The 27,902-nt window shown below is 34.4% G+C and overlaps 2 protein-coding genes across 5 annotated transcripts in view; one reads left to right on the top strand and one right to left on the bottom strand.

Moving 5' to 3' along the window:
* ASB14 (ankyrin repeat and SOCS box containing 14) overlaps positions 1 to 1,691 on the top strand; it is a 28,653-nt gene extending 26,962 nt beyond the window's left edge. The window contains exon 11 of one of the 2 annotated variants that reach the window (XM_045831909.1): positions 1,598 to 1,691. Coding sequence is in view for 1 of the 2 variants with exons in the window: in XM_045831910.1 (XP_045687866.1) it covers positions 1,598 to 1,605 (8 nt within the window). In the remaining variant the exon portion in view is untranslated. The remainder of the gene's footprint in view (positions 1 to 1,597) is intronic. The other variant, XM_045831910.1, reaches the window with a different exon arrangement.
* Positions 1 to 27,902, bottom strand: part of APPL1 (adaptor protein, phosphotyrosine interacting with PH domain and leucine zipper 1) — a 34,896-nt gene that overhangs the window by 4,851 nt on the left and 2,143 nt on the right. For 2 of the 3 annotated variants that reach the window (XM_045831905.1, XM_045831907.1), the window contains exons 2-20: positions 24,145 to 24,243; positions 22,587 to 22,646; positions 21,795 to 21,866; positions 18,937 to 19,024; positions 17,437 to 17,478; positions 16,609 to 16,667; positions 12,936 to 13,082; positions 11,966 to 12,048; positions 11,076 to 11,234; positions 10,203 to 10,391; positions 8,230 to 8,272; positions 6,894 to 6,950; positions 4,396 to 4,487; positions 3,804 to 3,986; positions 2,415 to 2,467; positions 1,625 to 1,799; positions 1,492 to 1,528; positions 753 to 899; positions 186 to 236 (exon numbers count right to left, since the gene is read on the bottom strand). In XM_045831905.1, the coding sequence (XP_045687861.1) occupies positions 186 to 236; positions 753 to 899; positions 1,492 to 1,528; positions 1,625 to 1,799; positions 2,415 to 2,467; positions 3,804 to 3,986; positions 4,396 to 4,487; positions 6,894 to 6,950; positions 8,230 to 8,272; positions 10,203 to 10,391; positions 11,076 to 11,234; positions 11,966 to 12,048; positions 12,936 to 13,082; positions 16,609 to 16,667; positions 17,437 to 17,478; positions 18,937 to 19,024; positions 21,795 to 21,866; positions 22,587 to 22,646; positions 24,145 to 24,243 (1,836 nt within the window). The remainder of the gene's footprint in view (positions 1 to 185; positions 237 to 752; positions 900 to 1,491; positions 1,529 to 1,624; positions 1,800 to 2,414; positions 2,468 to 3,803; positions 3,987 to 4,395; positions 4,488 to 6,893; positions 6,951 to 8,229; positions 8,273 to 10,202; positions 10,392 to 11,075; positions 11,235 to 11,965; positions 12,049 to 12,935; positions 13,083 to 16,608; positions 16,668 to 17,436; positions 17,479 to 18,936; positions 19,025 to 21,794; positions 21,867 to 22,586; positions 22,647 to 24,144; positions 24,244 to 27,902) is intronic. The other variant, XM_045831906.1, reaches the window with a different exon arrangement.

The following is a 27,902-nucleotide window of genomic DNA, read 5'->3' as shown; positions in this document are numbered from 1 at the left end:
ATGAGAAAAGTGCACCAAAGATTTACATTCTATGTTAGCCATTTACCCAAATTCTCAATGCCAAATCAACAACAGTATCGAATGTTAACCTTACTTAGCAAAATCATTTTACTTATTTGCCAATACGAAAAATCTTTATTACTTCATTTAACATTCTTGGATAACTAAGTGTTTTGGATTCTTACCAGTTCGGCATGCAAAGCTATCTGTTTTGCCAGTCCAACAGAATCACAAATCTAAAAGTGATAAAAGTATAATTTATTATAATATAATGCTTCAAAACAACAAAAAAAACTGATTTAAGAATGTTCCAGGCCCCAAACAACCTTTTGTGTATTTTCTTCAAAGTCTGTGAACTTCGACTGCTGGCTGTCACCCCTTTAACATACCCACTCTGTCATCTCATCTTCATTACTGAGATAGTAAGGTCTGCAGAGAATTAAGCAAGCAGCTCCTGATGCTACGATAAGCTGAAGACATGTGAAAATAGCTGATTACAGGAATATATTGCATTTCCAGGATAAATTAATGAGGCCAGAAGATTGTACCAGCTATCAATGACTGGAAAGATATAGGTCTAAAGAACTCAGAAGGCCCAATATATCAGCTCAGCTATCTTCAGAGCAACAGGCTTTGGTCAACCAACCCAACTGCACTAGGCAAAGTTTGCGTTGTTTTCTAGATATCTTAGTAAGAACTTTGACTATGATATGTATTTCACAACAGAGAAAACACGTTGAAAAGCCAGGTACCTTTTCCCCCTCATTGTTTGATTCAAATATATAGCAGATTGATGATAGATTACTTTCACTTTTCCCTCCGGATGTCCGAAGAACAAATCCAAAAAGCCTCTTATTTTCCTGGTGTGTAGCATACAAAACTACACTAGGTAATGGAAACTGCCACAGAAAAACATCAGAAGCAAACATGAGATTTTTCAAGCCATTACAACAAACTCATGCTAAGTTATACAAAAAATATCCTAAATAGAACATTAGAGCCATTTTTTTTTCTCAACAAAATGGTAATCCAAGGACAAATAATATATTTGGCTTGGACTGCCAGGAAGAATAAGAAGCTGTTGAATACTGTATTTGTTTTATTGCCGTTAACACATTTTACCAAGTCAAATTCAAAAGTGATACACATTGTGAAATGATTAAACAAAAGCATATACTTACAACTATATTGAAATTGCTAATTATAAAATAATCACATTCCCCTTTTAAATCCTACTATTAGTTTCTTTACTGTATGATATATGCTCTCTAGCTCAGGGATAAACACTACATATCATACCAGACTGCACTGGTTATTTTAAGTTACATGGAATGTTCGATTTTAACTTTTTTGGAGAGATGGCCATAGACTTAACTATAACAGCATAAAGATCAATTGTAACTGGTACTACCATATCTGAATATACAGAATCAGGATTATTATAAAGATATAAGATGTGTATATGCCCAAAGATACCCACGTAGAACTCACCATGAGCCTTGTAACTTGTGTCTGTGGATCAATTAACCTATAATAATTAAAAATTTGGAAAACAAATTTTAATTAGGTTGAAATTATATAAACATTTTTCCCACAGTTTCTTGAGGAAGAGGTTACTACTTACTTCAAACAATCACAAGTGACTAACAAATGTGATTCTGTCATACGAAAGATGTTATGGATGGCTCGGGCAGCTAAGATTTGGCGCATTGTTTCATAAACAATATCTGGATTGTCATCTGATTTCACCTCCATAGAACCAAGGAATCGGACAATAAATAACTGATGAAGAATAGAATCTACAACAGAACAAGGTATGTTATGTACTTTTAAATCCCACATTTGTTTTCCTAAAGAATAAAATATGCTGCCTCCTTTTAGATTTTCCAGTGATAATTTCAACCTAGCAGAAGTATTTAGGTAACTCCTAACAGTGTTCAAGTTACAGGAAAATTAAGGTCTTAAATTCAAATAGCAAAGATTATGCTTCAGCAATTGGTGACTCTGACTAAAAAAAAGAGAGTTCCTTGTACTACTATTACAGCTTTTCTATAAGTCTGAAATTAAATTAAAAATAAATAGCTTCTAGAAAAAGGGGAAAAATAGTTATGCCCCAGCAACAGAAGAAAAGACCTGCTGTTAGGAAAAGCTTAAAGGATATGTTATGCATTGAGACTTTGACTATGAGGTCAAAAGTATAATATTCTATAATTTTGTGTGAATAACAAAATCTTAAGTCCAATTAAGTTCTGTTGCTTTAAGTGTGCTTTGAGTAAAAAGAAAAAACTGTGAAGTAAAGATAACATTAAAACAGCATACAGCAGAACAAATGTAAACAACAAATTCTTTACAGTTTACTACTGAGAATTTCTAAAACATAAGAATACTGCGTGAATACAGCACGTCTGTTTTACCTTCAGTTTCAGATTTTGTACCTCCTCCAGATTCTCCAAATGGATTTGTCCGCCTGAAAAGTTTTTAAAAAATTATGAGCCAACAGTCAGTTGCAATGAGCCACATGGAAGGAATATCAATCACTGAAACCAGAGTTAAAAACTAAGAGTCACAAAACCTTGTACATGTGTTTAAAATACAATTCTAAAATACCCCATTCATTAAGGAACACTGCTGATGAACAGATTACTCTGAGGGAGGCCACTGTCTTTACATTGGGTCAACAGACTGAACTCAGAGTTGTTGCTGCATTTTAGAAAGAGTAGATGGACTGGAAGTTCAGCGCGCACACACACACACACACAAATCGACATTGTAAAAAAACATGTTGTGAAAGTTCACAAATTTAAATAAACTTGGACAGAGAAACAGCTGATTTAGCTTCAATTTTAGCAACTAAAGAAAAATGCCAAACATTTCCTGGGATGGTAAAAACTTCTTTTTAGGTTCTCTAAGTGTATGTTGCAAGTTAATTATGATGAACATTTTCTAGTTTTAAACCTGTATTTCTCAAGGCATATGTTAACAGAATGCAAAAGAAAAAAAAACCCTAGAGATGGAAGCTATCTCCTACCTTAGGGTGCTTGGCTCTTGCACACCCACAATGAAGGGAAAAAAGTATACTTCAAAGTAAGTTTTATTAAGTGGTTCTAAAATAACATGGGCATTAAGTTAACATGAAATTATCTCCTCAATACACGTCTGACCTATTATGTCAAATGCTAAGTATATTTCTGTGATCAAATGTAAATTACTTTTTCTGTGTTACACCCAAGCATATCTAAATTAATATATTATCAGTTTATTAGGGGTTCAACATGCTCAACAAATAATTTGCCTTAAGTCACGTTTCCTTCATCCACAACTAAAGAAAAATTTTAATGTTCTGCCAAGGACATTTCTCATTATATAAACAAAAGATGGTTCGTTAATTCATAGTGTTATGACTTAATACCTTACTGGAGATTTCTTATTCTGATACAAGATAATATTTTCTAGTAAATCTAAAGCACATGCATTACTTTCAAGATTTTTAAAAATATTGTAATGACCTAAGGATAGGACTACCAGCTTTCTTCTGAAATTTTAATAGCAAATACCTAAGAAATGATAAGCAAGTTCAGAATTAAATGTTTTTAAAACTAAATTATCTTAATTCATTTAACTGAGGCAGAAAACAAAAAGAAAAATCTGCCATGATTCTCCCCCAACTATCAAAATTATGTTAGGTAATTAAACAAGGTACAACACAGCTGATGCACATATGTAAAAGATGACTCTCAAACACAGAAATGGAATCATAAACCTTAGAGACTACAGTATAATATGCCTGTGATGCCATCACCCACCTGCCTCCCTGGCCAGGAGTTTTCGCCTGCCCAGACTGATCTTCACACACGGGAGAAATAATGTCAAATTGTATTGGGGTGTCTGGGGCAACAAGAGAATCCAGAGAGAGGGCAGCTAAATTTGTGGACTCAGATCCTAAAGATCCTGAACTGCTAGTTCGAGCTGTTGATGGTCGAGATTGTCTAAGCACAGAAGAAAACAAAAAGGCATTCCATTTAGTTTTCTCTTTTGGAAATTAAACACTTAAACTATGAGAAAAGAAAATACAACTCTGTAAGCCAAAGAGAAGAGAAAACAACTTTCAACAAACACAATCTTAAATCATAGCTACTTATTTAACAAGAGACTTCTTTCTTTCCAATTATTAAATTCAAAAATATAAACCACCTCAATCTAGAGATAAATACTAGGAAAATTTGGAATCATTTACTTAGCACTCTCACTGGTAAATTTACCAATTTGAAAATACAACTTCTATGTTGTTTGGGGAACTACTTCATGCTAATCTAAGCAGCACTGCTAAAATTGAGTGTTCCCTAACACTTTCAATGCCCCACATAGTTCTCTAAATAATCCAGTCTGGTAACTCACCCTGCTGGCCGCAGGCTCTCATGCCTCTGTTGGAAAGATGGAGAAGGAGTGACAGCTTCCAAAGCTGACTGATTTACTCGTGCAGCAATTTCCTATTTTTTAAAGGACTAACATTAGTAAAGTAAAAAAAAACAAAAGTCTGAATATCACACTGAATTGTCAGAATGTTCTTGAATTATACATCAAGTGTAAGCTGGAGTTACTAAAGTAGTTCCATGTACTCTATCTTAACATTAAGATAATTAGCTTTGCAGCATTATAACTTATTTTCTCTTACTTCTTGTAAATGTGGGGGGGCAGTGAATCTGATTTTTTTTCTACTAATATACATATTAGGAAATACTGTTTTTTTCTTTACATTTTAACTATGAGATTTTTTGGATTAAAGTTTGTATTGTTAGCACCTAGTACAGTGTCTGGCATACTGGACACTCAATACATTTGCTAAATAAAGAAATTTAGGCCCTGGCTGGTATGACTCAGTGGACTGAGTGACAGATGGCCTGTGAACCAAAGGGTCATGAGTTCAGTTACCAGTCAGGGCACATGCCTGGGTTGTGGGTCAGGTCCCCAGTTGGGGGCATGCAAGAGGCAACCACATATTGATATTTCCCTCCCTCCCTCCCTCCCTTCCCCTGTCTCTAGAAATAAGTAAATGAAATCTTAAAAAAAAAAAAAAAAGAAATTTAGAGGTAGAAAACAGTCACAAAATATTAAAATAATTTATAACTAGGCTGCTGAAGTTTTCATAATTTTCCAGAATCTATTTATGCTCAGAAATATCTATATATTAGTAGATAAAATGATCATGGATATTGTCAGACCAAAATTTGAAAGAAAGCTTTCCATAAGAAATATTTGTAAACATATTCATTTATTTAAAACACTGGCTAAATAAAATGGCATTTAGATTAGAAAAAATAATCACAAAATATTCTGACATTTCTGTGCCTTATAGTTAGCAAAAATGCCAAGATAATGCCATAAAATCAAAATTTCTTCTCTTGATATAGATAAAATAATTCTGGATAATCTGGAAAACACTACTTAAAACTTAAGTAGTATTTGATAACTGATAGGAAAGTACCAGACCCTGAATTTTTCAAGTCCAAACACTGTATTCTCTCTCTATTCCCTAGGTATTAACAAGTCATCTAATTTACATTTGAACTTTTTTGTTGCTCAAATAACATAACAGAAAGAAAAGCTAGACTGGCAGGAGATCAAGTTACTAAATGCAAAAGACTTCTCTACAGTGAGCACTGATTTCTTAAACTCGTAAGATTGTTATAGAACTATCAAGAAATTACTAATAGTTTAGAGTTCTGAAATTTTGTTTCTTTGGTTCAAAACTTTTTCCTAGGTATCTAGATTGTGTGATTCCTTCCAGAGTACTCTGTATCCCTGGGTTCTGCCTGTGTGTTTGGACTGTAGCTATAACTATGTCTACAATGCTGTTTTTATCTGGTTTGATACCCTTGCTGCTCGAAGTGTACTGGCCAAATTAAGAGTTCATGCTGACTTATCCCAGTCCTACTGAATGCATTTTAAGATCCCCGGGTGATTAAGAAGCACATTTTACTTTTCTATTATTCTCCAACAAGAACTTTCAAATCCAAATATATGAATCAACTCATACTATACTTAAATTTGTTCTTTTGTTTCTGTTTTCTTATTGCAATGTCTTTTCTCTTCCTCAAAACATGGACAAATCTTACCCAGCTCAGGTTTCAACCATCTCCATAGTTTTCTCTAAAACTGAAGTCCACACTGATCTTAATGTTTTCAAATATTAAGCTTTTGATTATCACAATATGTTTTCAATTACATACTGGTTTTTTTCTAATCCTCACCCAAGGACATTTTTTTTTTCATTGCTTTTAGAGAGAAAGGGAAAGATGTGGATTCGAGAGAAAAAGAGGCACTGATTGATTGTTTCCCATATGCACCCAGACTAGGGATTGGTGCCCCAACCAATCCCTATTGGGATTGTTGGGATCCGGTTGTATGTGTCCAGACTGGGGGGACTGCAGGCACCCAGACCAAGGATTGAACCCTGAACCTAGGTATGTGCCCTGCCCAGTAACTGAACCCACCACCTTTTGGTTATAGGACAACACTCCAACCAACTGCACCACACTGGCCAGGTCAGCATACTGTTTTATATGAAATGTTAAAAGTTTTAGTTTTATCTTCCACACACATAGGCTCCTGGAGGACAGCCATGGCTTATTGTTCTTCTCTGTCCCCCTTCTCCATGGTGCTCAATATAGCACTACACAAGGTCAGTGCCCAGTAAGTATTTGTTAGTTGATTGACTACAGTATCTTTGAAATGATTTACTGTTCTAGGAAGACCATACTTATACATTATACTCATTCAAAGGCAAATTAAAAGATTATAGAACTTGAGAATTACGATTTAATTAATAAAAGCTATATTAGCCACAAACTTATTTAATTTTGCCAGATCTGGATATAATAAAATTAAAATATTACCTCTGGATTTTCACTTAAATATATTTGTTTAGATATATTGTTTATCGTACAGATCCACTGAAAGAGGCAAAAACAGAAAAATATGATTAATACTTTTTCTACAGTGCTTCTCTTCTAAAAGAGAATATTCAATATTTGAATGAAATACAAGTTTCATTAGATGAAGTAACACATAATCCTTTTTATAGAATAAATACCTCCCCATGTATTATATATAAGCATATATATGTAAATAATTGAAGGTTTAACAGAACATTGAACAGATTATTTTTAAATCCCAAATTTATTTCATACAAGGAAATAAAAAATATAGCAATTACGTTAAATTACAATTTAGTGGTCTATATTTACATTTTTATATCACTTCCTCTTAATCCCTACCAAACAACACAATCTGCACTCAGGTATCATTATTAACACCAATGCAAATAAGTTAGGAGCTAAATATATTCCTGGTGAATATATTTTACACACTTCACTTCTCTCGAGTTTAAAAAAAATTAACATAGAAAACTGTCTCTGCTTCATACCTGTTTCACTCTCAAGAATTCCAGTGCCTGATAAGCCTCACTAAACTAAACTAATACTCTGTTTGGTAAACCCTGCAGAGAGCAGACTTTTGCCTGTGTTCCTCAGAGACGAAAAGCCAAGTTTTAATACCTATTCTTTTCCACAAGAAGTAAATGTTGTAATCTCTACAAAATCTGTAACCTTCTCTTTCACCAACACAATTATAATACCAGATAAAATGGCTCAAAATCAATCTATGATATTTTCACTGTAGGATATTTCTCAAGACAAAGTTTTTGGAGCGTTGGTTCCTAGTACTAACTTACCTTCCGTATTTGGTGTATTATGAGTAAAAATGGAACCAAAAATTAAATACTCGTGAGAAGAACAGACATTCCCAAATTTTTGTTTTTCTGTCTTTCATTTCCCTAAGGTTTTAAGCTTTAGTTGCTTCCTGCCGTGCCACATCTGCTGCCACTATATTCTTAATGCAGCAAATACTGTCTCAGACAGTGAGAGAAGCAAATAAACTGTCAGCTCATGATATTAACAGCCTCCCAGAAAGCAACAGTCACGAGGTCACTTCTAAATTAGATCCTTTAAAAAGAGAGAAGAGAAATAATCTCTAAGGTCTCTTCTCAGAGGTCCAACTATAAAGTTCTCTGTGAAACTTAAGGATGTTGTTTAAGGAAATTTAACTTTTTTAAAAAGATATTTTTAATTAACCAGATTTTTTCAAATTTCTATAATGAAAACATTAACATGTTTCTCCTCAGCAAAAATATCTTCAGATGTTACTAAAGAAATTAGCTAGATAAAATTTTACCTCTTCATGGTCTTTTTTACTCTCTGCTTGCAAAATTGAAGATCTGAAAAAAAAAAAAGAAAAAATTTGAACCTCAACTTTTTTAAAGTACTTTCAATATGATCTGAGAATTCTTTTTATATTTAAAAGTACATATACAACCAATCAGTATTAAAAAAAAATCACCACCCAAAACACATAACCAACTAGTATTTTAGGGAAAGGAGACCACCAGAAGCATTAGGACTCAGATTTTAACAAAACTTGACTTTGACTATCTATGCAAAAATGTACTGAAAAAGAAACAGGTGCTAGTTTCAGAAGACAGCCAGTAACAAAGTTGCACTGCAACTAGGACAATCCATTTCAACCTTCCTGACACACATATTTCAAATACAAATAACTGACCCTAATAAAAAACACTAATTTTACTTCATTATTTCTCATTGAATATAGTTAAATAAAAATTTTCAATATATTAATTGCTAACATAGGAATATTTAGCTTTTCTATAGATGTTCATGTTTTAAGAGAAAAAATTATTATTTACTAATCTTGAATCAAACTCTTTTCTATTTCTAAATAAAATAGAAAATGATGCTAAGCATTGGCAAAAAACTGAAAATACAAAAAGGTAAGTACTTATAGTAAAGTATCAACATTTTGATAATTATGACAAATGAATACAGGGACTCCCAACATCTGGCATGATAACTGATACACAGTGATTGGCATTCATTATATGTTTATAGAAGGACTATGAAATTAAACAACCATTTTGATAAAAAAAAGTAACATCTTAATGTACATAAGTATAGGGGGGAAATGACTTTCAAGGAAACTTGAGACGCTCTGAACAAAAAGAAAGCTCAAAAACAGTATTTTAATTAAGTAGGAAAAATTTGCAGATAACTTAAAACATCATTAGGAAAAAAAATTTTTAAGACTTTATTTATTTTCAGAGAGAGGGAAAGGGAGGGACTGAAGGAGAGAAACATCAGTCCATTGCCTCTCACACAGCCCCCCAAATGGGGACCTGGCCTGCAACCCAGGCATATGTCCTGCCTGACAGGGAACCAAACTTGCAACCTTTCGGTTCACAAGGAGACGCTCAATCCACTGAGCTGCACCAGCCAGGGTAGGAAAAATTTTAAATTATGGTATATATCCTTAACTGGATTATAATGTAACCATTATGTTTCTAGTGAGTGAATGAAGACGCAAATTACATATATAGTATTTCCTCGACTATTTAAAAACTGTATTAAAGGGTAAGGCAACAGACCAAAAAGTTAAGTGTTGCTCTGGTTAGTGATATTACAGCTTTTTTTTATACTCTTTTTAATATTTTTCTGTGCTTTTCAAAAACTTGTTCTATGGATTCTCATTTAATGAAAATATAACAGAAAATTTTTAAACAGAATATAAGCATTAATGGACTAAATCATTTGATCAGAGATATTTAATTAACATCTAAAAATAACATTACTGTTAGCACCTAGTATTAATACATGCTACACACATTACATATGGTAGATTTTGATTTTTCCTTAACAATTTACAAAGTAGGGATTATGACCTTCTTCCCAATTTTACACGTACAAAAATGGAGCTCAGAGAGGTTATATGACTGACAAGTAGAAGTTATATGACCACATGGTAAGTAGTGGCTCCAGAATTTGAACTTTCTAGCCCCAAGGTTGGGGCTTTTTCCATTAGCTTCTGTTGCCTGCCCATACCATGCAGGATTTTCAAGTGACCAGTTTCAACATGAAATCACAGGTCTTTACCATATGACCATGCTTTGATAACCTGAAAATATTAAGACATCATTTAACCAGTCCAGAGAGGAAAGTTCAACTCATTTATACAAAAAAATTGTCTTTATAAATAAGACTAAAATCTCTATAAAATGTCTGAATGAAAAGGAATTATCCTACATTTTAGTAGTTTAATATATTACAAACTTCATTAATACTAAGAAAAATACTTACTTTTTCCCATCAAAAGAGGTTATCTGAAAACAGTACCGCCTATCTTCACAGTCCACAGCCATGACTGAACAGTTGTCTATGTCCATGGCCAAGCCTCCTGCTACGTCCCCACGGGCCTGACTCATTAAGTTTCCACCCTGAGTGAAGTAAAACTGTCTGTCCCAGGTAGATGATACCAAGCCTGTTTTACTATATAAAGAAAATACATTCATGCTTTAATAACAACACACACAAAATTTCATAAGCCAGACACAAGATGAAGCACATCACAAAGAACCAGCTTGCAAAATAGCACCAAGGTGCCTAGAAAATATAAATATCAGTTTTTCATCTCTAAAATAAATTCACATATGCTGACCACTTGTGAGAATATGTGTGAATATATTTCTAAAACATGTCTGGAAATTACCAAATTGCACCTGTTATATTGATGCTCCATTAAATATAGCTCAACTTTTCAAGAGTGAAAATTTGAAACAAAAGAATTTATCTTACTCCTAGGGTTAACATGTTTTATCCTATCTTCAGGTAAAAACTAAAATCTGACTTGATGGTGTAATTACATATACTTTAAAGTATGATAAGTAATAAGAGCATTCATGTTATGCTACATTTAATTTAAACTCAAATTGATTTCACTTTTTAAAATAATTCTAAATTATTCAACAAGTATCTAAACAATTTGTTACTTTTGAAAATTATTCATGTACCCAATAGGTCAAAAAGTTCACATAAATACTATTATCCTTAGCTAAAAAGATTCAACCTTCAGTAAAATCAAAACAATTTGGCAGACAATATCAATTATATATTATATTCAGTTGCTAATACCTTAAATGATATACAATATATAAAAACAACAAGTTTTCTTACTTCCTAGCATTAAGGTATCCGGCCTTTCGGGTTAAATTTCGATGAACAGGAAATTTCGTGGGATCTGGGTCAGGGACATATAAAGGGTCACTGGCTACTTCCAGATCCTCTATTGTCTGCTGCATGGTCTCTATATCACTGTCCATTTCCCTGCGAACACTAACACAGAGAAGAGGTTATTTACTACCAACCACAACAGATAAAGGGCTCCTTATCATTCATGTTTATCTGTTATTTGTTTTGTATAAATTTTCTTAAAGAGCAACAGTGGTATGGGTGGCTAAAGTAACATGAACATGGTATAAAATAAGTTTACATTTTATTTAAAACTTAGATATTTTGGAAACAATACTAAATTCAAAAACTAATGAACCCACATTCAATGTCTGACTTTAGAGAAATGTTCAAACTCTTCTGTGCCTTTAAAACGATAATCATTTTCATCTTCCTCTATACCTCAGATTGACTATTTCACTGCTCAAACTTTTGAACCTGATTGGAAGTGCTTTCTCTCTCTAAGCTTTCATGGCTTAGAAAACAAGATTTATTTAGTAATTTCCAATCTATCCCCCACAATTCAGGTAATTATGAAGATAATTCACTTATGGATAATTGTTATGTATCTGTTATATTCACACATAAAACCTAGTTTAGAATCAATAAAATACCCTCAGATTTGACACTGCTACGAAATTCAGAGTTCAGATTCTGTGGAAAAAATGTGTGAAAAAAACAAGATGCGTCCGTGAGACGTGCAAGAAACACTCTCATGGCAGGGAAAACAGCCCCTCAGAAAATTAAACAATAAATATTTTTTAGAGTATGACAATTAGCTGTTAACTTATCATTCACATAACTTCATTTTCAATTTTAAGGAAGAAAATACTTACTTTTGTACACTTGTTCCAATATTAGTTAAGAATTCGTCCAGTTGTTCATTGAGGTTTTCAGAACCCATCTTAAAGAAACTTATCTGAGGCAAGAGGATATGAGAGTGGGAGGATGAACAACAGAAACAACCACATACACAAACAAAGCACTTTAAGTGGGTCATATAAACAAATTCCAAGATACATGGGTAAGTACAAAACAAAGGATTATTCCCACCTGTGTAAAAACAGGTTGCAGTTTACAATGACTTCTACCAGGCATGAGGCCACTGAAGAAACTGAAGTTAAATTTCACCGTACATCCTTTTATATATTAATACATGCATATAGTAAGCAATTTTTTTAAATTGGAAAATAAATCTTAGACCATTTCAGGTAAGTCATATGGATAAACTACTTCATGTTTAACATAAAAGGCTTTACATCTGAGGAATAATGATACTCATACTTGAAGAAATAATCAAATTTCTTTAAACTCTCACTTTTAGGGGGCTGCCATCTCATATTACACAAATTTAATTTTCTAGCCCCCTTCCTGATGCACACCTCTTGGGACACTTTGGAGCTCATCAGTATTTTTAACTCAGGAAGTATACAAGCAACATAAAACAAACTCTATCAGATCTATTATGAAGCAAGAGTGAGTAGAAGCTCCAGCAATAGGTTAACTCCACCATTCATTCAGCTTTCTGTTCCTTGTCCCCAAATGTGATGGACAAGATCTAAATACAAGATAAATGGTTTCATGTACCATAAAACACATGAAATCTTCATCTACAAAGAAAACCATTTCCCTAATTTCCTCAAAATAACATTCTGATGACATTTTAAATTACTTCTTAAAACATAGGCACAAAATTTTATTTTGATCTTAGTTTATAATATGATATCCTTATATTTAACATAAATATCATACTTTAATATAAAAATTTTAGGGCAGTTATAATCCAAAACACAGTGTAGCATTCACCTGAGCTTGCATGTACCCAAGTAGAGGTTCTAACAAAGCTATTTTCTTCTTGTACTGAAGAGTATTTAATGCACAAAAATAATGCATCATGGTCTGGTGTTGTTTTTTCCTGGAAGTGTAGACATCTTCTGTTACTTCATACTTCACCTTTAAGGGTAAGATTAAAAATACTATTATTGCCCTGGCTGGCATAGCTCAGTGGATTGAGCACGGGCTGCGAACCAAAGCATCACAGGTTCGATTCCCAGTCAGGGCACATTCCTGGGTTGCATGCCATACCCCCAGCAACCGCACATTGATGTTTCTCTCTCTTTCTCTTTCTCCCTCCCTTCCCTCTCTAAAAATAAATAAATCAAATCTTTAAAAAAACATTATTTATTTAATTTTGAGGTAGTGGCTATTAAGAAGATCCCACATAAGGAAAAAAGTACATCACCAGCAATTATGCACAGATTTCTATTTTCTTAGATATTAGAAGTCCTGCAAAATATTGGCTGAGATAGTTTTTCTGTTTTACTACCAACCACTTCATTTTAAAATACATTAAAAGTAGAATTCTGCATATAACTAAGAATAGTACAATAAACTAAGCATGTCAGAGAAAGTCTACCACACAGAGGAAGGGCAGACCATTGTTCTGTTTTAGCTTAGCCATTAGTCTTTGACCTTGCCAGCTCACAGTATACCACTCTCTGCTGCTGGTTCCTTCCCTACTGTCCTTCCACTCTTTTGTTTTCCTTCACCCACACTTAAAATGTGTGTTTCCTTAAGTTCTTGTATTCAGACAACAAACATTTACTGAGCACCTATTATGTAATATGTACTATGCTCTTCTTCTTTCTTGACAATACTAAATTAAGTACAAAAAAATGTTCCATACACCCATGACCCCCCAATTTTTACCTCCTGCCCACCACTCTCACAAGTGTCAAAGGAAGCACATGTCCACCTGGGCTCTTTATGCATATGTGTATGGGGGTGGGGGGGTGCTGGAAATACACAAAATTAAAGACAGCATCTTCTCCATAAAACCTGCTTCTCTACTTTTGTTTTTCAGCTTTCTTAATGATCCAAGACCCATCCTATCATCTAAGAATTCTAGGACTTTTTTAATATTTTGATTGTATTTTTTTCCATTACCATTTATCCCCCTTATACTCTCTTCCACCTCCCCCACCCTTCTCCATTCTGCAATCACCACACTGTTGTCTGTGTCCATGAGTTCTTTTTTGCTCAATCCTTCTAACCCACAACTGTCCCCCAGAGTCTATTTTGATTGTTAGTTCAGTTTGTTCATTAGATTCCACATGAGTTACATGGTATTTGTCTAGGACTTACTTTTTATAACCTAAATCCTATCAATTCTACTTATGAAATACCTTCCAAAAGTATTCCTTCCTCTCCACTTTCAATAACAACCTTAGCTGAGACTCTCCTAATGTCTTTGCCAACTATTCTGGTAACTTTTCATTGGAGTCCCTTTAGTAGTCCCCTTCACATTCCCATTAGTATTTCTATCTGTAGCACAACTGAATAGTTACTCACCCACTTAAGAGTCTTTTGGTGGCTGCCCACACCCTCTAATGCAAATTTCAAAGTCATTAACATAGTAATTTGGCCCCAAACTACTACTTGCTTATCATCTCTGCCATACCTACCCAAATTCCTCCTATGCTCTAAACACACAGAAAGGATTATCTTTTCATTATAATTATTGCTAGGGTTTCATGAAAACTTGCTATAAGCCAGGTATTCTGCAGGCATTATCTCCTTTCATCTTAAGAATTACTGAATTTGTTTGTTTGTCTGATAGAGAAATAAAGGCTTGAAACTAACCAGTGTATGACCTCAGGCAAATAAGTGACAGAGGTGAGATTTGTTCCCAAGCAATCTGACTCTGGAGCCAGGGCACATAAATCTTAACACTCTTCAGACTCTACCATGTACTTCTACAAAAGCTGTTTTTCCTCCAGGAATGCCCTTTCCCCAACCCCAAACCTATGAGGTCCACTCATCTTCAATGCAAATATTACCTCCTACAAGTATAACCTTTCCCAGTTCACCAAAGTTGACTGCTGTACTCTCTGTGCTCTCCCAGTGTTTTGTTACATATTCTATTACTGCACTTGATTCAGAATACATGCATTCTCTTCATCCTTATACTCTGGCATCTAGTCCAGTTGCATGCCTTCACACGGGAAGTCTTCAATAAATGTGGTTTACCCACTCTTTGAGGGCAGGAGTGGAGCCTATTCACATTGTTCTCCCATGGTACCCAACATATAGTAGGTGCTCAATTAATTTTTAAAAATAATTTTAATATGTTTATTGATTTTAGAGAGTGAAGAAGGGAGAGAGAAAAAGAAACATCAATGTGAAACATTGATTTTGTTGCCTCCCATACACACTCCAACCAGGAATCAAACCCACAACCTAGGAATGTGCCCTGATCAGGAATCAAACCTTTCCACCTTTTGGAGCACAGGATGATGCTCCAACCAAGCCACACTGGCCAGGGCTCAATTAAATTTTTAAACAAAATGAAATTGGTGAAAGATGTTTTTAAAAATACCTATAATAGCCAGAAGCAATGTAAAATATACCAAAATTCATACCTATAGCTTTTAACTACTTCTCTAAGGCAAAGTAACAAAGTAATAAAGATTTCAAAGTAATACAGATTTATATCATCAAGTAATCAGTGGACTAAAATTACAAATGTGAGAAATGTCCCCTTTATTGTGTCACAGTAGCTGTTGCACAGTAAATCCTACCCAATCATAGATTCCCACAGGTGGTCACTGTGCCCACCCACACCTGCAGCCAAGGCTACAGACACAAACTCCCAGGCCCAGAGATCACCTCACACACAAGCATCTAGTGGAGGCACTGAGAGAGAAATGACCTTAAGGAGCATCTAGATGAACTGATTAATATTATTATTTGTTCTTTACTCAAATGCATTGTCCTCAAATATAGTGTAATATTTCTGGATCACCTCCTTAAAGAAGTATCAAGAAGTTTATATATTTTTTCCCTGTAAATCAAAAGGTTGTAACAGAATTTCACTGATTATGTATGCATAACTACTGTATCTCAGAAGACATTTTTTAATACATACAGGGTCAAATAACAGAACAAATGCAATGTTATCAAAATACAAAGCAAAAGGATACAATGTTATACATCGGGCATCAATTACATTTTTGAAATCATTATGTTTACTCATAAAATTTTGTCAGCAGAAAAGTACTTTGTTTAAAGAGTCAATCACTAATTTTCTGATAATTAACAATGATCAGAAAGGCTTTGAAATAATTAGGAAAAAAGATTAAACTAAGGGCAGCCCTGGCCAGTAGCTCATTTGGTTAGAGCGTCATCCTGATAAGCCAAGGTTTAGGGTTCCATCTCTGCTCAGGGCACACACAAGAAACAACCAATGAATGCATAAATATGTGGAACAACAAATTCTCTCTCTCTCCCTCTCTCTGTGTCTTCCCTCCCCTTCCTTCTCTCTCTAAATTTAATATATAAAATTAAAAAAATAAACTAAGGGCAATACAGTAAAACATACAAAATAAATGCTGGCTACTGTTTTTAAATGGGAAAAACTAGACCACCTAATGAAATAGTTGTTAACTACATTACTGAAGGAGTTAAGTACATATCGTACCTTGTCATTTTCTCTTTTTTTTGACAATCGGCTGTATCTGTTAATTGCAGCATCATGATCTGGAAGACAGAAATGACTATTAATAACAATAAAACAGTACTTTGCAAAACTTATAAATGCTTTAAATGGTCTTCATATGTATAGCTTTCAACAAATGTACTAAAGCAAGATAATAATTGCTTACCATATGATCACTCCAGCCAAATATTCCCCTATCCAAATGTCCCCTAAAATATGTGTCTACTTATTAAATTGGTAATAGCATTTAATTCACAGGAAACTGCAATTTACTATCAGTTTATAGAAGTATTTTTAGTACAAAAATAGCAAATGCTCATTTAAGAAAACTTGGAATATATAGGAAAACAAGGCAGGGAAAATATTATATCATCTCTGCAGATACTATGAACATAGCAAATCACAATATTTAATTTTCCTTTAAGTTTTTCTATAGTGTAAACACTGCAACTTAAATAACAATGCTGATTTAAATAATGCTCATTTAGCCCTGGCTAAATAGAACATAGGCCTATGAACCAAAGGGTCGCCCGTTCAATTCCCAGTTGGGGACACGCCTGGGTTGCAGGCCAGGTCCCCAGTGGGGGGCACGCAAGAAGCAACCACACATTGATGTTTCTTTACCTTTCTCCCTCCCTTCCCCTCTCTCCAAAAATAAATAAATAACATCTTTAAAAATAAATAAATAAAGCTCATTTAAACTTTTAATTACGTTCATTTTTTTCAACTATTGCATAGAATCTGGCCACAGATCTGTGTTGATAAAAAACTGATTAGAAGAAATAATTGTGTCAAGTATTAAGAGCTTACCATTACTAGCAATCTGAAACACTTCCTTTAATGTCAATATTTCTGAAAAAGTTCAAGAATAATTTCAGTGTAGCATATTTATGAAATACCTTAAATTTTGTTTAGAAAACAGTAACTGCCATTTAAGCTATAAAAACTCCAAATAATGTCTCACACTTTGACATTCAAAGTGAAAAAGTTATTCTGTACTTCAGCTAGTCAATGGAACATTTACTATCATTAACAACAGTTACACCTTGAGAAAATCTACTTGCTACAAATTAGTAATATGGCACAAAAACAAACTTTAAAACCACTGCAAATTCTAAAATATGCAAATATTCTCAGTACCAGAATCTAACTTAATTCATTTTTTTTGATATTGACTCTAATAAGTTCAAATGCTGAATGAGAAACAAAGAACATTTTATTAAGATTATGACATTCAATCGCTTTAGACTGAGAAAACAGATCTTGTTTCTTGACCTTGAAGTGGCCATTCTTGAGCATTACCACTACAAATATAACTCCATCTCTAAAATACATTTGTTTTTATCCCATTATAATTTAAATATTTTATCATCCACCGATACATTAGTTCAATGTTTTATTCTATCTACATATTTTATAAATAAGTCTGTATAATTTTCTAAGATTGTAACATGGGAAAACAGAGCCAATTCTGTAAAACTCTCATTTTATCTAATGCTAAGTGGGGGGAAAAAAACCCACCACAAATGACTAAGTCATGGATTGCTAGATGTGCCAGTACTCTCACCTCCTACCACTCTGGCCCACAAATGCATCTCCATCTCCTTTGTCACTGTCTCAGTTCAGGCCACGGTCACACCTAACTGGATTCTCACAAAGTCCTGATCCATTCTCCTAGACAGCAAATCCACTCTATTCCACCCTCCAAAAGCAAAAGGATTGTCTCTCCACTTCTTAAAGATTTCTATTGACTTCTCTTTGCTTATAAATTCAAATTGAACATCTTTAGAATAATCTAGTCCCAACTAATGTATTTCTAGATTTGTATCCTTCCATGCCCAACACATTCCCCATTGCAGCCACACTGAATTTCTTGTCATTCTCAAAACAAGCCATGTATTTCTATAATCCATACTTTTGTGCTTCCTAGTTCTTCTAATAAAGTAATGACTCTTTTCTCCTAGCAAACTCCTCTTTATCACACCCTTGAGGAAGCCTTTCTGACACCCTCCCCTGATCCCTCAAAGCACCTTGCTCATTCCCTAATTATGAGACAGTATGGTAATTATGTTTAATCACCCCATATCCTTCTCTAGGCTTTCTTGAGTGAAGTGACATTTTATTCATACCGGTATTCCCCAGTATCTAGTTTATTGTATAGCAGGAGCTCCTATAAATGTTTAGTGACTAATTAAAGTAAAAGTGGCACAAGCTGTATTCAGAAATGGTTAAGATATAGAATAATATGCATTTTACAGGCACTGATCTTCTGACAGCTAATGAAAGTAAACAGAAGCTTGACTTCAATACCTTTCAGATCTCTTTCTTTAAACTGGGTAATGGGGAACATCATGGCATCAGCAAGCTGCGTTGAGAGTACTGCATGGCAAGAGCTAAGCTAGTAAAAGAAAAACCAAAAAGGCCAAATGACAGAAACATTTAGCCAGTGTTAAGTGCAAATTAAATAAATCTAGTAAAAAGGTACTGATAATAAGACAACACTAAAACTGTAATATAATTAAAAATATACAGTCAGCCCTGGCTGGCGTAGCTCAGTGGATTGAGTGAGGGCTACAAACCAAAGTATGGCAGGTTCGATTCCCAATCAGGGTGCATGCCTGGGTTGCAGGCCATGACCCCCAGCAACCGCACATTGATGTTTCTCTCTCTCTCTCCCTCCCATCCCTCTCTAAAAATAAATAAATAAAATCTTTAAAATATATACAGTCAAAAATTTCCATTTAAAAGTCTCGGAAGAGCCCTGGCTGGTGTAGCTCAGTGGATTGAGCATGGGCTACAAACCAAAGGGTCGCCAGTTCGATGCCCAGTTCGATGCCTGAGTTGTAGGCCAGGTCTTCAGCAGGGGGCGTGCAAGATGCAACCACACATTGATGTTCCTTTCCCTCTCTTTCTCCCTCCCTTCCTCTCTATCTAAAAATAAATAAATAAATCTATAAAAAAATAAAAGTAACATTAAAAAAAAAGTCTCAGAAAAAAACACAGGATAACCTTGAATTTGGCAGTGATTTCTTAGATATGACACCAAACACACAAGCAACAAAAGAAAATATAAACTGAACTTCATCAAAATTGAAACTTTTGTACACCAAAGGATACTATCAAGAAAGTAAGGCCCTGGCCAGCTACCTCAGTTGGTTAGAGCATCATCCCAATAAGCCAAGGTTGCAGGTTCAATCCTCCCTCAGGACAAATACAAGAAGCAACCAATGAATGCATAAATAAGTGGAACAAAAAAATCAATGTTTCTCTCTCTTCCTCTCTCTCTCTAAAAGCAATCAATCAATCAATCAATCAAAGTAAAAAGATAATATAGCCCTGGCTGGTGTGGCTCAGTGGGTTGAGCGTCAGCCAGCCTGTGAACTAGAGGGTCTCTGGTTCGAGTCCCAGCCGGGACACATATCTGGGTTGCAGGCCAGGTCCCTTCTTGGGAGCATATGAGGGGCAACTCATTGATGTTTCTCTCCCTCTCTTTCTCCCTCCCTTGCCCTCTCTTTAAAAATATAAATAAAATCCTAAAAAAAAGAATTCACAGAATGGGAGAAAATATTTGCTGATCACCTATCTAATAAGGAACTTGTATCTAGAATAAAGAAACATTAAACTCAGTAATAAAAGACAAATAACCCAATTTAAAAAATGGGCAAAGGTCTGAATAGACACTTCATCAAAATATACAAGTGGCCAATTAGCACAGGAAAAGATGCTCAATATCATCAGCCATCAGGAAAATGTACATCAAAACTATGATGAGATTCCATTTCACACCTAGTTTGGTGGCTACAATAAAAAAATAAATGAAAATAACAAGTGTCAGTGAGAATGTGGAGAAAATGGAACCCTCCTACATTACCAGTGGGAATGTAAAACTGTGTAGAAGCTGTGGAAAATAGTTTGGTGGTATCTCAAAAAGTTAAACATAAAATTACTGTATGACTTAACAACCCCACTCCAGGGTACATACTCAAAAGAACTGAAAACTGGTGTTCAAAAAAAAACTCCAAAAACTTGTACATGAATGCCCATTGCAATACTATTTGCATTAGCCAAAAGGTGGAAAACAACCCAAATGTTAATCAACTGATAAACTGATAAATAAAATGTAGTATATTTATACAATGGAATTTTGTTTAGCAAAAAAGGAATGAAATCTGATACATGCTATGACATGGATGAACCTTGAAAGTGAATGGTTCACTTTTTAAGTGAAAGAAGACAAACATAAACATCCACAAACTGTATGAGTCCATGTATATGAAATATTCGAAACAGGCAAATGCATACAAACAGAAAGCAGATTTATGGTTGCCAGAAGCTGAGGTGAGGGAGGGGTAAGAAGTGACTGCTTAACACGGAGTTTCCTTTGGGATGATGTTAAGTGTTCTAAAACCTAAGTGCTGATGGTTGCACACCACTGTGAATGTACTAAATGTCACCAGTGGTAAATTTTATGTTGTTATGTATATTTAACCACAATTAAAAAATTCCTTTTCCTATAAATATTTCTTTATATTGATCTACTGAAACAGTATTCTGCTATAATAAATTATTCAGATAGTTCAAAAATTACTTTTCCATTTATGAGACTGAAAAAGACAGATCTAATGATGCATGTGAAAAGAAGAGCTTTCACTGAACTAGTAGAGAACAGTTATAGACTCTCCAAACATCTCTCACCACCCTTCTTCCTCCTATTTCCCAGGTCCTTTTTAAGTGATTTGTTCTGAGACTAGAGAAATTAAAGGTTGGTACTGTCTAGAATGGAAGGATTAATGAACTGAATGGTAAAATGTTGCCTGATGGCAAAAAAGAGAAACCATACAAAGCCTAGGCATAGCTCACAGTTGAACTCTTTTCTCTCTGTGTGTATATCAAATAAGACAGTGCACAACTGACTGTTAAATGGACTGGGAGAGCATATCTATAAGTCTGCTGTTTGAAAACAACTTCTTTTAATCAGACAAAGAAAGTATTGTTTTTACAAGACAACCACCAAGATGTGGAAATAAGGTCCTTCTTAAACAGTAGTGATCTTTTATTAATAGTAACTTACTCATATAATCATAATAAAAGTTCCCAATAAAAGCTAAACGACTCAAGTAACTTAATTACAACATGACTTATTCAAGCAAAATAAAATAAGCACTTACCTCATCTATAACTTTTGAAAATTGTTGCAAAGTAGAGCTCATAACTTCATCATCACCCCCCAATGGAAAACGCTGAAAGGTGAGAAACAGAGATGAGGTAAAGGGCCAATGCTCTATGTTTTTTGTGAAAGACATTATAATTTCAAGTCCTTATATAACTTCAGAAAACTTCTAAAATTTTGAATAAGCTCTAAAAGTATTATTTTAATAAAACAGTATAATTCATGTAATTAGTAAATGTTAATTAAAATGTTGCTAAGCAATCAATTAACATGGTATATAGAAATGACACCATACTAGGAGTTCAAAGATTTGGTGTTTAGCTCTAATTCTTCCAATAACCCTCTGTATAACTTAAGCAGGCCCCAGTTTCCTCACTTGTAAAAACAAGAGAGAGAGCCCTGGCTGGCATAGCTCAGTGGATTGAGCTTGGGCTGTGAACCAAAGTGTCGCAGGTTCGATTCCTAGTCAGGGCACATGCCTGGGTTGCAGGCCACAGCCCTCAGCAACCGCACATTGATGTTTCTCTATCTCTCTCCCTTCCCTCCCTCTCTAAAAATAAATAAATAAAATCTTAAAAAAAACAAGAGAGATAAATTAGATAACCTCTGTATCTATCACTAAATCATTAAAATTAGATATACGCGCTATAATGGAATTTCAATGGCATATCAAAATTAACTTCTGCGAAATCAAAAAAGCTTAGGATTCTTGAGAAATTCTACTTAACTATACAAATACTATATCATTGCATATTTTAAATTATGCTTTTAAAACTTTCATATACAGTACCTGTTTTTCATATTCTTTTAAAAGTTTTGAAGTCAGATGTGTTGCTGCACTTAACTCATTCTATAGAAAAAAGATTAATTCAAATTAACATAATACTACTGATAAGAAAAAAGTTTTAACTAAAGATACCTATGCCACTTTTATTTATCACTTAGCATAAACACAGTACAAAATGTTCTCTAAACCCCTCACTAAATCAAGGGAAAGGGAATTACCATTAAAGCACTTTAAAGAGATACTCAAACCAGGAAGTATACACCATCAAGGAATTCAGCAGTGTTCCCAGTGTTTGCTTGTTTTTAACTCATAAAATTAAGCATTAAATTAAATATTGTTAAAGCTTTAAAGTTAGAAGTAAACTGTACACATCTTAGCAAAATCTTAAGAGATTCTATATTGACAACTTATTATCCCTCTCTCTAGATGCTGTTACTAGACCATGGTAAGCATTTAATAACACAGAACCAAAATGTGGTCCACCCAGTCATAAAATATAGCAACAGAGCCACAGGAAGGAAATACTGTTTTAATTTAAAGGGGTTTTTCTTCAGTAATGACTATAATGACTCAAAAAAAATTTCTTTTACACATCAGTCTGTGGTCAGAAATCAAATCCTGAGAGACCAATCAGAAGAAAAAAACAAAACAAAACAACTATCACAACAACTTTTAAGTACATAATAAAAATGTGAGTCCAGAAAGGAAAATTAGAAAGAGGAAAAAAATTAGTATACTTAATTAATCCCAAAGAAAATTTATTATAGAAGCCATGTTGTTGTTAACGCTTATAATTAAGTTTCATAAACAAATCCTCAAATCTTGTTCCTGTTAAACAAAAAATCTAGTTGTTTCTATTTTCTTAAATTCATCTCTTGTGCTCCACAGCTACATCTAATTTTTATCACCTTCTATGAACCAGATAAAAGGAAATTTCTTTCAAATTCTCTGCTCGAAAAGGGGAGGAAACATTCCATAAAACTAAAAGCATGGTTAGGGAAAATGGGTAACAACAAGGGTTTCCAGACAAATCTTAGGCAAAGGTCATTATCAGTAAGTTTCAATTAGGAAAGTCCTTACTGGGTTTGAGGAGATAGAGCAGGATGCTTCGATATTAATTTTTGTGGTACTACAAACTATACATTAGTAATTGAAACATGAGCTCTGTACAAAATAGTTAATGTTCACTCATCCATTCAACAAGTATTTATTACTATGAGCCCAGGTCAGGGCTAGGCACCAGTGAACAAGACAGACACATATCTCTGTCCTCATGGACTTAAAGATTCATTTTTGTTTCTTAATAGAAATATATTCATTGATTTTAGAGAGAAAGGAAGGGGTGGGGGGAGAGAGAAACAATGATGTGACAGAGAAACATCAGTTAGCAGCCTCCCATTTGGGCGCCGACCAGGCTCCAAAGGGATCAATCCGCAAACTAGACATGTGCCCTGACTGGGAATTAAGCTGTCAACCTCCTGGTGCACAGGACGATGCTCTAACCGAGCCAAGACTAAAGATTCATTTTTAAAAAGCAACGAGTCAGCCTTTAACTTTTTACCTGTGCATCATAAATCCGATGCATAGCTTGATACAATTGGTTCATATAGTTGGAAATAGCTGTAGCATCTTCTTCAAATACACCCAGTAAAGACCTTGTCTGTATAAAATAAAAGCAATAAGTTTACATTAACCATTATATAAATCAGATGGAATTTTTTCTAAAGGAAAGAAAAATCATAGAATATTAGTGCTCTAATTAATCTCAGTTTTAATATATTTTCTCTCTTTCGATAGTAATACTAAGATGTTGGGATTCTTTGTTCTCAATTTCACTTCATTAAAACAGGGATTTTCCAAATATATCACACGAACCTTAGGAAAAATAACAAATATATATTTTTATGAAGTAAAAAGTCTATGATTAAACTAAGACAAATCAACAGAAATGTTCAAGGCTAGATTAACAGTATTCCATGTACGAATATTTTAAATGTCTTATTTTGGGATAACTTAGTATGATTATTTATTTTTCTCCATGGTATTTTCTACAAGTGCCAAGCCCCTCCCCATCCTAATCCAGAAAGAATACCATAGTGCCCCTCTCCAACATGGCCTATAAAACATTAACTATGGATCTGAACAGACACTTCTCCAAGGACATACAGAGAGCCTAGAGGCATATGAAAGGATGTTCAGCATCACTAGCTATCAGAGAGATGCAAATTAAAACCACAATGAGATACCACTTCACACTAGTCAGATTGGCCATCACTAACAAAGCAACAAACAACAAGTGTTGGAGAGGTTGTGGAGAAAAGGGAACCCCAGTGCACTGCTGTTGGGATTGCAGACTGGTGCAACCACTATGAATTTCCTCAGAAAACTAAAAATGGATCTGCCTTTTGACTCAGCAATTCCACTGCTGGGACTATATCCTAGGAACCTTGAAACACCAATCCAAAAGAACCTAGGCACCACAATGTTCATAGCAGCACAATTTACAATAGCCAAGTGCTAGAAACAGCCTCAGTGCCCATCAGTAGATGAGTGGGTCAAAAAACTGTGGCACATTTACACAATGGAATAGTACACAGTAGAAAGAAAGAAGGAACTCCTACCTTTCACAACAGCATGGATGGAACTGGAGAATATTATGCTAAGTGAAATAAGCCAGGCAGTGAAAGACAAATACCGTATGATCTCACCTATAAGAGGAACCTAATGAACAAAACAAGCAAATGAGCAAAATAGAACCAGAGGCATGGAAACAAGGAACAGACTGACAGCAACCAGAAGGGAGGGGAGAGAGGGATATGGGTGGAAAGAGGGGGAAAGAACTAGTCAATATGTATGAAAGACCCATGGACATGAACAACAGGGTGGGGACTGACTGTGGGAGCGGGGCTGGGAGGAGGAGATCAAAGGGGTAAAAATTGGGACAACTGTAATAGAACAACAATAAAATACTTAATAAAAAAAGTTAACTACATTTTTCTGAGTGTAAAATTTAGTGTTATTTTTCTTTTCTATATATACTTCTTCATTATTAGGCTTTTTTTTTCAATGAGCATGTAAATATGTTCATTTTAAGGAGAAAAACTTGTAGGTAAATATTAAAACTGTCCATAAAAAAGTATGAGAGATAAGGAAATTCAGCATATCGAGGCAAAGTATGCTCACCTGGTTGTATCTCAAAGGCAGAGAAGAATTAAAATACCAAAAACTATTACCAAAACTAAAGCTTAAAATCTAAAAGACCTTGTATTTTTATTCTAGAAAGCTCAACCTTAAGGGCTAGTTTTTAGGCACTGGAAAGGTAGCTCAGATGGTTACAGCATGTTCCTGATAAGGTAGCAGGTTTGATCCCCTGTCAGGGAACATACAAGAATCAACCAACGAATGCATAAATGAATGGAACAACAAATTGATGTTTCTCTCTCTCTAAAAAAATCAATTTTAAAAAAGTTGGCTTTAAAAAAATCAATTTATTCCTTAGCTTCCTATTTTCAGAAGAGGAAGCTAAGTGAATATGGTTTCATTTTAAGAACAAAATCATTATGCCAGTATACAAAGTCCACATTCTCTGTCCTCTACTTCCCCATGCCCCAGGGATTTAGGTCTGACAGAATCTTTTTATTTCCTAGCTCTAGTGCCCTACTCTCACCTCGCAAAGTACAATTTTAAGATGTGGTAAGAAAAGCATCAAGAAATCTTGTTAGACAGAATTTTATACATAATGCCATATAAACATAAAAAGGAAAACACAAGCAGCATAAATTTAATGTAACCCTAACATTTCTTCACAGAGTTAACTCTTATGAGTCACTTTTTGACACAAGAGTTGTCGATATCCACATTTTCTCATCCAATACTATTCTGTGCCATGAGATGACAAATATTTGTTAGAAGCACTCCACTTTTGTCCCCAACACAGGGTGGAGCAAAAGTAAGTTTATAGTTGTATGTGAAATAGTTTATTTTTGTATTATTATTTATTAATAATTGTATTTTACATAAGAACAACTGTAAACCTTTTACCCCACCCTGCATTTTCTTACATTGTCATCGAATACCCATTCTGCAATATTTTTAAAATTTTATTTATTGATTTTAGAGAGAGAAAGGAAGGAGGAGGGGAAGAGAAACACACTGATTTGTTGTTCCATTTATTTATGCATTCATTGGTTGATTCTTGAATGTGCCCTGACTGGGGATTGAACCTGCAACCCTGGTGTATGGGGATGATGCTAGAATCAACTGAGCCACCCAGCCAGGGCTCAGCAAGTTTCAATGGTGGCACTTGCTTTGTCCCACAAGGTATCAAAGGAATACTTTCCAACAACAGATAGGACTGATTATGCTTCAAGTTGTTGTTACATTGATTTGTTGGGTGAACACTGAGAGGTCACACTTGGCTAGTTATGCCACTAGGAGAAACAACCAAGTGTGTACATTGGCAGGCAATTACATGTAAAACATCATCAGCTGTAAGGGGACTCTACAATAGATAACAAAGGTGTGAAAAAGTGAGGAAAGCAATGTGTCATAATCTATGACATTTTTCATATTATGACAAAGAAAGAAGCCACCGTTTGCAATTGGAGTTTGTCTTCACTGTTCTAGAATGGATGAATAATCATGAGTAAAATATATACCTACATATAAAATCAATTATTTTTTAAAGATCATATCTGTTCTTACTAATTAGGAAGTTTCACTTTGTTTATTTTCAAAACACTATATAAAGATGGACAAGGCATTAGTATAGTCTTAAGACTTTTTGCCTCAATAGATGATCTTTTGCAGAATGTGTTGTTTGTACATGGTAATTCTAAAAAGGTTTATGTTTGATTTGCTGTATATGAAGTTGCAGATTCCTCCCTAATTTAATAGTTTCTATAAATCAAAACTAAAAAAAAGAATAACTGTAATTCAGGATAGTCTTTCATGACTCCTTGGCTCTAATTTTTTTACATGGCAACTGGCAGGCTTTTAAAAAATGATTAGTACCAAACGATCTAATAAAAACTTTTATCGGGAGCTTTAAAAGTTTCCATACCCTTTGTTACTTGGCTTCTTGGACTCTATCCTAAACAGTCCAAATGAAAACAAAAATTTATGCCCAAAAGCATGAATCTCAGCCCTATATACAAAAGCAAAATTTGGGAAAAAACTCTGAAAGTCCAATAGGACAACTATTAAGTTAGTTAAGGAAACATGCAGCCTTTAAATTCTTTTATTCAGAATATGTGAAGGTACTTAAGCCATAATGTTAAAGCCAAAAAGTTGTATGTCTGATATCATTTCGATTACATT

Source organism: Phyllostomus hastatus, unplaced genomic scaffold (assembly GCF_019186645.2).
Source record: "Phyllostomus hastatus isolate PE091 unplaced genomic scaffold, TTU_PhHast_1.1 phas_contig_16, whole genome shotgun sequence".
Lineage (NCBI taxonomy): Eukaryota > Metazoa > Chordata > Mammalia > Chiroptera > Phyllostomidae > Phyllostomus > Phyllostomus hastatus.
Note: the sequence above shows the minus strand (reverse complement) of the source record. Positions and strands in the feature narration are given on the sequence as shown.